This window comes from Ascidiella aspersa, chromosome 6, assembly GCF_963924565.1.
Source record: "Ascidiella aspersa chromosome 6, kaAscAspe10.2, whole genome shotgun sequence".
Classification (NCBI taxonomy): Eukaryota; Metazoa; Chordata; class Ascidiacea; order Phlebobranchia; family Ascidiidae; genus Ascidiella; species Ascidiella aspersa.
The window spans coordinates 22,955,310-22,967,136 of NC_139452.1; the positions used below are offsets into that span (position 1 = coordinate 22,955,310).

General features: G+C 35.7%; 1 protein-coding gene across 1 annotated transcript; it reads right to left on the minus strand.

Moving 5' to 3' along the window:
- Positions 1-2,353: 2,353 nt before the first annotated feature.
- Positions 2,354-5,622, minus strand: LOC146140847 (heparan sulfate glucosamine 3-O-sulfotransferase 3B1-like). Its single transcript, XM_083392720.1, has 3 exons — positions 5,555-5,622; positions 3,740-3,932; positions 2,354-2,887 (listed from the first exon to the last, which is right to left on the minus strand). Exons 1-3 carry the CDS (start codon positions 5,620-5,622, stop codon positions 2,354-2,356), a joined length of 795 nt encoding a protein of 264 aa, XP_083248846.1.
- Positions 5,623-11,827: the final 6,205 nt, after the last annotated feature.

Consider the following 11,827-nt stretch of genomic DNA (forward strand, 5'->3'; position numbering starts at 1 on the left):
AAAAAATTAACCTTAAAAAATTGAGGGCCGAATTTTTCCAGGGCCTAATTCTATATAGCCTTATTAGCCTATTGGTTAATCCGGCCCTGCATGCAACTACTTTAATTATTTCCCGGAAAGTACGACTTTTTGTTAAAGAACCGGCTGAAAAATGTGACTTTTGTGATAGAACTGGCTGACAAAAACTTGAATCCCACCACTGCCAACAGGTAATTATATTCGTTGACAGGTAAATGATTTAAAATTTGTTTATATTGCTTTATTATTCATATTTTTAACACGTTAAATTACCGTTTCAAGGTAACCTGTTGCTTTATTTCGATTCTCATTTTACTGTGAGTTGAAACTTAGACCATGTTTTTGGAAACTGAGTCTGAAACAACTCTTGCATTATTCAACTTTTATTCGAAATAACAGTCATAAAACAATTTTGTTTTGCTTTTGCACGCGTGTCTTAAAGTCATCTGATTTCTCATTTGCCCACATTTAAATTAAGTTATACATTTATAATTATATATAGATGTAACATTTTAGGTACATCTCGAGACCCCTAAAAAGAGCTGCATGGCTTTCCAAGAGAATCACTTTTTATGGCAATAAACACGAAACTCTTTTTTATTTGTTTTTAAACGTTTGGTTTGAACGATAACACACAACAAGACCTATCTAAAGCAACAATATAGAACGCGCAATTGTCTATCTATATTACCATACTATTACGACCAACAACACAATAAAGCAAAATACGCTCCAGTACTTTCCCGAACAACTTGATGTGGGGTAACTCTTGTGTTCGCATTTGGGCCGCGTATACCAGTGCTCCGCAACAGGTGAGCCTATGGCAGGTGTACCGCGGTTGAAAATTTGCGCCTTTTTGCCTAAAGACACTCTATAAAATTTAGAACCAATAATACCTAAAACCTATATTTTAGGTGGGAATTTAAACATTTTTTAGAACTATATGTTACATTCAATCGAAAAAAAGTTGTAATTCTGAATTAACTTTGAAACACACTGAACTCCCAGGCCACTTGCGCGTGTAAGAAAAACAACGATTTTTTAACTTTTGTACAGAAGCGAAACCCGGATATTTTATCCCTATACGGAACGCTCGAAAGGTATGCAACATATCTATGTAAAATAATAGGCATTTTTGTTTTTTATTATCCGCCCGGTTCCGCACTGTAATTCTTTTATCTAGATTGTTGTGGCGCAATTTTGTATTAGTTGGTGTTCCAGAAGACTATTGGATTATTAAAGTACGACAAAATATAATGTTCACGTGAGTTTAATTTAACTAATGCCAAAAGCTCTTCAAATCCTCTGATTATTATCTATCGGGAGGGATATAACCTAGGCAAGTCCCAGGATTTAAGCCGGATTGTGTTAGGCTTGAAAAGCTTAAAATTAGATGATAAGGGAATACAATGCGTGAAATTTTGGAGCCTTCGGCGCATATAACCATACACAGTCTATCTTCCATAGGCTGCATTGGACATTAGCCCATGCAATTATCGTCGTTTGGGGTATATTGTTGTAGTTAATTTTTTGCGCCGCCGATAATTTTTTGAACCCTGTTGGTGGGCCGGAAGTGAAAAAAAGTTGCGGAGCACTGACATAAACAATGCATTCCCGAGTATTTTGTGGAGTTTTAGTCACTGAAAATGTTCATTAATTATCAAAAGTCAGTAAGGCGCATTTTTACGTTTTGTCCATCTAGCTTTTATGAAAAAAAAATGTGAAAAAATTTAACATTTTACTTTTTTTATATATAGATGCATACCTAAATCTTACCAGTTTGTTGAAAAAGAATAAACTATAATATTATGCAACATTTGAAGTCCTAAATAAACACATATTTTGCTTATTATTTATTCTCGTGAATCAGTATATAGAAACCGTGAGGAAAAACACAAAAAATACAAAGCGCAAGAGATTTTATCTTGAAAACCGATCAAAATATCTGCTGGGTTATTCAAAACGAAACAAATAAACTTTTTCAAATTACTGCTCAAAAGTGGAATAACCTTAGAAAAAAGAAAGAAAACGCTGTGATTTGAAATGTTGCATCAATTAAGTGTGTGCTTTTCGGCAAAGCCTATCATAACAGAAAACCACTCGGGTACCCTTTTGGTTGTCTTTATAATATTGACATCATAACATATTATAAAATATTTACCAACCGATAATAATAGATAAGATTATATAAATTTAAAAAAAGGCCCCTCTGGTAAATGTAATTCAAATGGAGTCGTGGAGCTGTTTGTGGGATTCTGTCACCATGCTTGGTATAGCAACAGTTTATATATTAGTTAGATTATAGTTGAAATAACACCGATATAAAATTATGTCTCTACAGCCAGTGCGATCCCACGCCTGCGAGGGAAATAAAATGTCGGGTATCATCTTTGTACAGATCTCGTAATATCATCTTCGATCGTTCGGTCAGTTCAGATTGGACCACTGTACCGTTTATCACAGATCTTGTTGAACCCTTGTCTTGCCTTAAACAGCTGTACTCGCTATCTCGCTTGGCAGAATTGAAGCAGAAAAATCCACGGGCCGGATTCCAGGTGAAATTTTGGGGACCGATTGCCAACTCCAGATCTAGCTTTTTCTGGACTTTGGTCAAAGCGTTACCCGGGTTAGTTATCAATTCTTCGCCACTGACGAATATAAAATCCTCGATTGGAAATGTCTTCAGCCAATGGTCAAGAATGTAGCCATAAAACCCTTTTCGCACAAACTCGAACACCTCGTCGTTCCAAAGATGCGGCAAGAGTTTGTTAAGATCACTCGGGTTTGCTAGCTTCGAAGATATTTCCTTTATCCGGTTTGATGCGTCTTCAATATAGTGCTCGAACGTTGGATATCTATTCATCATTTCCTGACAAAAAAACTTACATTATTTTAATAAATACGATGACTTTAAATAAAAACAATGTAATATTTTATTATACGTAGGCCTATATTCTTCGATAAATAAAAGTAATTTACGCGCTATATCATGACCGAAATGTTTTTTAAAGCGGTCTGAATTTTAAAATTATGAAATGGTAATGTACCGTTACAAACGATCGGCCTCCATCGAAATTCGGAACAATATCAAAAGTCGGATCCTGAAGTGGACATATTGCTACACAGTGCACAGTTCGGAACAAGACCAAAGTAGGACTTGTACCGTACCTTATAGTTTTAATAACGTCTAAAAAAGTCCTAAATCAGAAAAAGGCCTAAACAGTCAGAATCAGGCGTCTTCAACTTTTTGTACCTAACTCAAGCCCCACACCCAAACGTCGACACCAAAACGACCGATGCCAGACCGCCGGCACCCGATCGTCCTATGCCCTCTTATTTCAGTTTCAGGCCTTATTTTGGCCATTTAGGTCGTATTTCGATTAATTTAGGACTTTTTCGACAAGTTTAGATTTCATTCTGTGGTGAATATTATTGTGTACGTTGTTTTATTATGTCGTTGGTCGTTTGCCAAACTTTCATTTTTTTTTACGTTTAGCATTTTCTTTGAAAAACATGTTACAAAAGCGTTTCAGGTACGTCGTAAAATTGGTGCAAAAAAGCAAAAAAAAAAAATTATTAAAAAGAAGTTGCAGGTCGGATTGTTTTGCTTGGCCTTACGTTTACCCTTTCGGCAACATAAATATTATTTTACTATCACAATAGTTTCTATAGATGTATATTCGAGATCATAGTAAAGTATTTGTCAAACATTGTTTCAAACCTTGCTTTTGTTCATCCGCTTAAACAAGCTGTATTGGGAAAATGCACGATTCACTGGGTTGCAGGCGAGCCAGATAAATTTTGGAGTAGACTGCTTTTCCTTGGTGTAAGCATCGAGTATTGACTTTGGAACGGAAAGCGCTTCGTTGTAATTCGGATTAACTTCAACTGAAATCTTTCCGCTCTCCGTTGATCTGCAAATTTATATGGTGACTAAATCAGACCTGTCTATCGTTGTTTTATGTACGTGTGTATTGTAAGTATACGGTACAGGACAAGGGGCTATGCGATAGATCAAAGGGGTTATGCGATAGATCAAAGGTTTTGCCGTATATATTAGTACGTGCTTGGATAATCGGTTAGTGAAAAGAATTAAAAAAGCTAAACAAACCGCAATAAACGTTTTTTTATAATAAATAGTAATGAGGTGATGGTGACGTTTTATACACCGCACTTTGTAGGTATTTATCTTGTTCCCGGTACTGTTTGTATTGAATCAACAAAATACCTTCTGTTTCATTCTTTAAATATGCTTTGAAGCTCAGGACATTTTTCAACTAGTGTGATTTATAGAGTTAAAAAGTGATCAGAGGGCTATGCCCCCCTTTCTTTATTTAGGGCACCACAACAATTGTTTTCAAAAAATCATCGTATTACAATTTTAATTATTTAAAAAACTGTATAGGCTACAATTCAAATCGATTGTTCACAAAACACGAGTCAAAAGGTAAGTTTTCGACACCTTTTTTTATATAAGGGTTCCGTATAATTCATCCACCAACAAAACATGATTAGCACATGTTCCACCATATGCTATTTAACCTTTACAATTTACAGTGTGCGGCTTTAGCAGTTTCAAAATATGGTACTGCGCATGCTCACGTCGAACTCGGGACTCAGTTAGTTTTTTTCGAGTCCCGAGTCCGACTCCAGCAAAATTAACCAACTCCGTCGAATCCTACTTTCCAAGTCCGACTTTTATTTCGTTGTTCTGGTGCTAAATATACAGACTTTTTAGCAATAAAATCACATTTCTAAGGTAAGGGTGAACATACGATTACAATCCAGTAGTTTAGCGGGCATAAATATTTGTTCATGTATTACTGCCTGTAATTAACTGATTGGCCGGGTTAAATAGTATCAAACTTCCTAGTTAGTTAAAAAACAACTATGACAAAGTTGGCTTGTGTAATCTTTATGTAACTTATTCCTATAATTCTATCCTCATTTTAAACAACAAAATTGCAGAAACCTTAAGTTACAATGACATGATTAGGTATACTTAAATTATTACGGTGGTAGTCATTTGTCGAATTATTGTTTGTCTTCTGTTGCGATACGAAAATGTTTCGAATCCAAAGAGCCTTTGTGCAAAAAAGTTTAGAAAAACAGTGACCCAAAGTCCGTATAGGGGCTTGGTATGATTACCTGTAACTTTTTGTGTTTGCTGGGCTTGAAAAAAATCCTCCTGAACTTATCATACTTTCCACCTGTGGGTGTTTCTTGAAAAAATTTTTAAAAGCACCAGAACCACATTTCATTGTTGCAACAGTAAGAACCTGAAAAAATATTTAGAAAATTGTTTGCATGAGTTGTTTAGTGTATGCATCATTTTTGCTTTTACGCCACTGTTTTCAAAGTTTTTACAGTTACATTTCCGGAATAACCAACTTTTCTGTATTTAAAAGATTTTTCCAATGACGTCACAACGTTACGTCATAATGGGAAGTCATAGTACAAGTGTTCGTCGTAAACTTCATGTTCTCGGCCAAATAAATTGCAAATTTAACACTATAATAAATTGAGTTCAGCTTACTTGTGGAAGCGGTTTTGAAAAATCTCTGTCATTCGTGGATGCAGCAGCAGTTCGGGCGATTTCTTCATTGGGTAATATTTCTTGCTGAACATAAAAGTAAATTTAAAATCAGTAACTGTCGGCAATCCATCGATTTGCAATTGACAAAGCCATCATCAGTTCACAAACAGTCTAGCCCAGGGGTTCTTAAACTGGATTCCATGAACACCTTGGGGGTCCCTGAACTTATTTTAGGGGGTACATGAAGGCCTGATTTGAAAAATTAGTAATCAATATTTCAAAAAATTATTTTATTTAAAAATGAACCTATTGAGCACTAAAAGTCTTTAGACTTAATTTCACTTTCAATTTTTTAAAGTATTTTGGTATTTATGACGTCATTTTTGAAAATGTCTCGCCTAACGTGGTCCTTGCGGAGCAAAACCAAATTTTAGGGGTCCGCAGGGGCGGTTAAGGCGTGGTCTGAGGGAGCTGCAGCCCCAGGCCCACCAAAAAATAGGCCCACCGCTAACAACTTTTTTTTTTCAAAAAAATAAGTCATAATCTAAATAACCACCGCTGGTGTCAGATTGTTTTATTGGTTGAAGTAAAATATCTGTTAAGCAAAATTCTATAAAAGTAGCTGAAGAAAACCTAAAAAAGCTGCAGAATCGAAAAAGGTGACTGAGATTTCCATGGAAAATAAACTAAAACTGACAAAAAAAGATTTGTTTTTCTTGCACTGCTAATAGAACTACGATTAACTTCGAAAATACCGTAGCCAAGAAGCTTAATGTTTAGCTTTATTAACCAAAATGAATTCATATATGCGGTTCCTAACGCATCTGCTGTTTTAAAAATGTATCTTTGGATAATGATTACTATTTGTTCAAACAATCGCTCATTTTTATTCCCTAAAGCAGAGGTCGGCAACATAAAGCTTGCGGGCCGGATCCCGGTCCGCCAATGTAATTCATCCGGCCCGCCGCCACTTTGACAAACTAGACACTAGTCCATTTTAAATAGTCTATTTTATTGTAATTTTTTAACACTATGTGGTAAGACTATTTTAACTATACCGTACGTAAGTGCGAATGTTTTTTGCGCTTCGCGCTAATGATCTTTCTGCGTCCGGTCTGTTTGCGTTTTGATGCTGTCTTTTGAACGAGATCTGCGCTTCTTTACTGTTGCGCCATAGAAGGCTGCCAAGACCGTCGCGGACAAACGGAAAACGTATTCAAAAATATTGGACATCATTTTTTTGTTTTCGGCATATAACAAGACTTTCTAGCCATAAAACATGCTGAATTGCTGGTTTAACAAAGGTTTTCCAACAAATTGCCCTACCAGCCCCACTTTTGATTGTTATTGCGAACATTGTGCCGGAAAAATTGCAGCAGAACCTCGCATGTAAAAGGGTCCATTAATAAAGCCAAGGTGTGTTTTGTAGGCTTAGGCTACTATCACCAGGGACGTGCAGTCAAGGGAGGCACTGCCTCACCTGCCAACATCTGGCAAAGCAAAAGATATGTCAAGCAAAAGTTGCATCAGTTAATCTCTACCGCAAATTTTACGTTTCTATACCTAAAGCGTGCTTTATTTTTTTTTTCAATCGCAAATTCTCTCGGAAAACATGATGAACGATTTAGCTGTGATTTGAAGCATGCCTCAATTGTGACGTCCATGCTAGGAAACCTTTCTTTGTCCAGCTTGTATCTCCGCAGCGTGCGTGTACATTGAATTGTTGTAGTGTAAAGCTTTTAAGTTGAAGTCATAAATAAAGGCAGACCTATTGCAAATTTAAAAGTTTTGCATCAGACGATTGGACAAAAAAAAAAAACACGAAACTTTCAAAGAGATTGGTAAAAAAGGAGTGGATGTGTGGCTGTCACAGGCGTAGCCAGGGTGGCAATTTATAAATAAAAAAAATAATTACGTTTGTTATGTTCATGTGGTTTTACTACTGTACTTTTTGAGGATTTTGTTTTTGCTCTCTGAATAAATTTTTGAGTATTGCGCTCAGTCAGTTGCTGCTCGAAACGGTTTGCTAGCATATTTATTTGTGTTGGATACGCAGTTCATACAATGGCAAAAGCTAAACAAAAAGAGTTCAAACTTTCTTTTTTTTTGATTATTACGATACCGTTTTTGTGATTGTTAAACAAAAACGTGACTCGAAAATATTTGTGCCTCACCCTCTAGAAACCTCACCGCACGTCACTGACTATCAGTGTTACTGTATCGTAGGCTATGTTCTTATTTCTTGCAGAAGATCGTCTAATTAGTCTATAGCAGTGGTTCCCAAGGCATGGGTCGCGACTCAAAGTTCGGTTGACTGATTACTTGGGTCGCTTGTTTTTCAGGTATATTGGATCTTTTGCGAAAAAATAACAACATAAAAAATTACTTGGGGTAATTCTCCTTTTCTCTCGATTAAACCCCGTTTGTTCCCATGTTTTTTAGTATCATAATGTATTTTAATGTTTTGTCGCCCCCACAACTCTGTCATACAATGATTTGAAAACAATTATTCACACTTTGAACCAGTTTATGCGACTCTTCATCAAATATTTGTAGTGATCACGCGGTTCTACTGCGAGAGGTTGCCCGCGGTCACTAAATGCTCTATTTACGTGTTCCTAATGATTTATTGTCTTGTGTGTTAATTGTATCGTAAAGGAAATTGCGCGACTACACTCGCCTATAAATGCTCGTTTCCTTCCGGTCTCATTGTAGTTCCAATTAACCATTTGCGAACTTTGGACTCTGTTGTTATACTGGCAAGGCAAACAAAGGTTAAAAACTCAACACTATTAATGTTGATTTGATACCCGCGAGCTGAAAAGATATATTATTAAACTATTACATAAACTCGCCTACCACTTCAACTAATATACGCAAATCTAAACTACGCTCATTGTTTCTTTAATATTTATAGCAATGTATGATCACGTAATACGCCAGTAAGTCCCTATTGATTTAAAATAAAAGCTATAAAACCTAAAAATCTTGTTACCTTGCGGGATCTGAATTGTCAGGCCTGGTTTGAAGTCACTACAACAGCAAATATTATTCCAATTTATTTTTAAAAAGGTTAGGGATTCCCATGGGATAAAATTTATTTTTGTTTGGGTTTAACTGTACAACAACTAATTTACTGAAAGTTGTCATTGTTTTTTTGGACTAATTATACATGATCTTTTGCGCAGATTGTCATTGTACATTACCGTTTTCAGCTGTAATTCCGTTGAGAAGTGTGACGTGCAACTTTTAATGATTGCACTAAGCGAGAAGGTAATTGATCCATATCTAAAAACAAAAGATAAATCGTTTTTTCTGCGTTATTGAAGGCAAAATGTGAAATCGTCACATGAACTCAGCCTTTTGGTATTTCACTTTTTTAGACCCTCCAATAAAGGTCCGTTAATCAACCTACGACAATTACCTCCAAATGTTATCCTTAGTCAGCCTAAAACTTTAAAATCATACGTCATGTAATCAACTAATACAGGGTGCGCCAGAAAACCTACCACATTTCAATATGTTACTGCACCAAAGCTGTAGCAGTCTGACATGGTGTTAAATTGAAATTTTTCAGCAAAGAACTTACCATTTGTGTTTCAAGTTTTATTTTTTATAAGTAAATAATGTTTTGTGCATTATTTTAAAATAATCTATCTGTATATAAAATAACCTGGACTGGCAGACATGTGCATTTATTGTGGAAGATTTTGTTGAAATGCTAAATCTGTGACTCGAGGGCGCCAACTACAGGATGTAATCTTAAAAACATAAATACGTCATGTGGTAATACTGGTAACCTTTTGACTTTGAAATGAGACCATAAATATTTTGATTGCTCATAAATTTTGTCTCTTTTTCCTAGTTTGAAATATGGTCGTTTTTTTTCTGCCGCACCCCATTTTACATACAAATACAAAATTTTAAAAATTTGCGCAAATCATTATTAATAAAAACTAAAACCTGAAATACAAACGGTAAGTGCTTCTGGCGCACCGTGTAGGCCTATACAAGACGGCTGTTCGATTATAAGCTATACAAAAAAGTGTTAAGACGCGTTTTAAACGCTAGTGCTGGTGTCACAAGTAAAAGCAATGCTTACACGCCGAAGAGAAAATCCCACTCCTATCTAATGTAATCCCAGGTAATGTCGCGAGCGTATTCGTTAAAACACAGATCCCGAAACACAAACGATGGGTCTTGTTTTCGCACGAAACTGCTGTTGACCAGGTAATTTTTTAGGAACCTGTCAGTTCAAATTAGTACGACATTAAAAACGTCGTTGGACTGAAAAGAGCGGTTGAATTAAAAACAAACGATATTGTTTATGATTTGTGAAGTCATAGTAACGAGGATGCCCAGTTCGATTTGGTAGTAATCCGCGTGTTTGTAATGCCCTGATTCAGTTATATTTAAATTTGCTCTATTTATTGCATTTAGGACTTTACGCCGCCCTATTTGGAGTTTAACTTATTGTTTTTAAGCCAAATCAAATGATTGGGTTTAAACTATTAGTGCTTTTATTTATGTTTTGTAAACAATTTAGCTCAATTTTGCCTTGTAAAACAATTATCTTATCAAATGTTGGGTGTTTGCTGTTGTTTGATTGGGTTATTTTCCATAATCGGACAATTTTAGCAATTTAACAGTTTAGCGTTTTATTTTTATATCAATACTGACTTGACATAGATTCGACTTTCTCTAATAATAACTTGTACTAGGACTAAACCTGTTATTTTTTGAAAGGGCGTGACTTGGACTTGTTATTTTACAAATGACTGTTTTTTTCTTGTTCAAGCTTGATCTTTGCCGAAGACACTTCACCAACTTCAGTGTATATTTATGCATCTCGAACGTATACGCTTGCAGTCGCACATGCCACGAAAACGTCCTGTGTGTTTTAGTTGAGGTGACCTTTTTATTTAGCAATTTATTTGTCCAGTAGAATTTAAAGACACCTAACAAAACAATTTAGGAAAATATAAGCAAGAAAAAGGGAGAATAAAGCTTGAACATAATACCTTTTTTTTCAACAAGATTCGGGACTTCGTTTATCAGGCGAAATACTAATTTGACGAGCAAAGATATTTTTACGATTTTGAGGATCGTGTGTAAAAAACTGCGTTTACAAGTACGTTTTACTGGTTATCATAAGCCATAAAGTTATTTGATTTTAATATAATTTTTGTTCCGAACACAAAATACCGGCTGACAACAAAAACCCATATTATCATTGTTTTGTTTTGGCGCAATACACAATGGTTAAGGAAATTGCCTCTTTATAAGAGTAAATTACCATTCTCCATGTGGGCTCAACGATATCAGTTCCCAGATATATTGCATGTAACTTGCAAAACCAAATTTCATACCACCAGTCCGGACTAATCAGATTTCCAAACCACTTTAAATAAAAATGAATATTTGGAGTTGGAACATCCGACACTTGATATTTGAGTCCGTTATGATAACCTGATATTTTGAGAAAAAGGTATAGCGGTCCAATCCATTACCAAATGACGTGACTACTAAGCTCAAACAAGCAAAATAGATGAAATTGCAAATTGCAGTGGCAATGATTTTCAAGATTTCGGGAAATTGGAGGAAATAAGCTTTGCGCAAGGAAGCCTATTTATCTTCTATTTTCAATATAATTTTTTCTTTTGGATTTTTATCTTTAAGGTAGATAAATCTATGTTGACTCGCAAAATATGACTGAAATGCGCCAAATAATTTTTGTGTCCGATCGGCACCGATACCACCTAGTGTCGGACGAGTACCGATAAAACTACCACTTGGCTTCGGGTATGGGCTCCAATCCGATATATATTCGGACATTCCAAATCTGAAGCAAGAAGAACATATCGGTAAGAAATAGATAAAAATTCAGAAATGTATGACGTCATATTACTTAAATCAACCTTTTGTGACTTGCGACGCCCCTCAAAAAGAGTAAATAGATTTACGGCATCCCGACTGGAGTGTTTTACTGAAATGTCACTTTAAAATTTGTGGTTCCCAAACTGTGGGCAATTGCCAGTACTAGGCCACCAAAACATTTCCACAGAACAATTTGAACAGATTATACCGTTTTGTTATACTGTTGATAGTATGCACTTTGTTTTGAATCACAATAAATATTTAGCAAAAAAGGTCACTGTCTCCTAATAAAGGGTTTTAGCTGCTGTGTTGGAGATAGCAGTGCTTGTAAATATGAAGTCAAAGCAGCGTAACCGTCTTAAAATTGAACAAGATATTCGCCGTGCTCTGTCATCA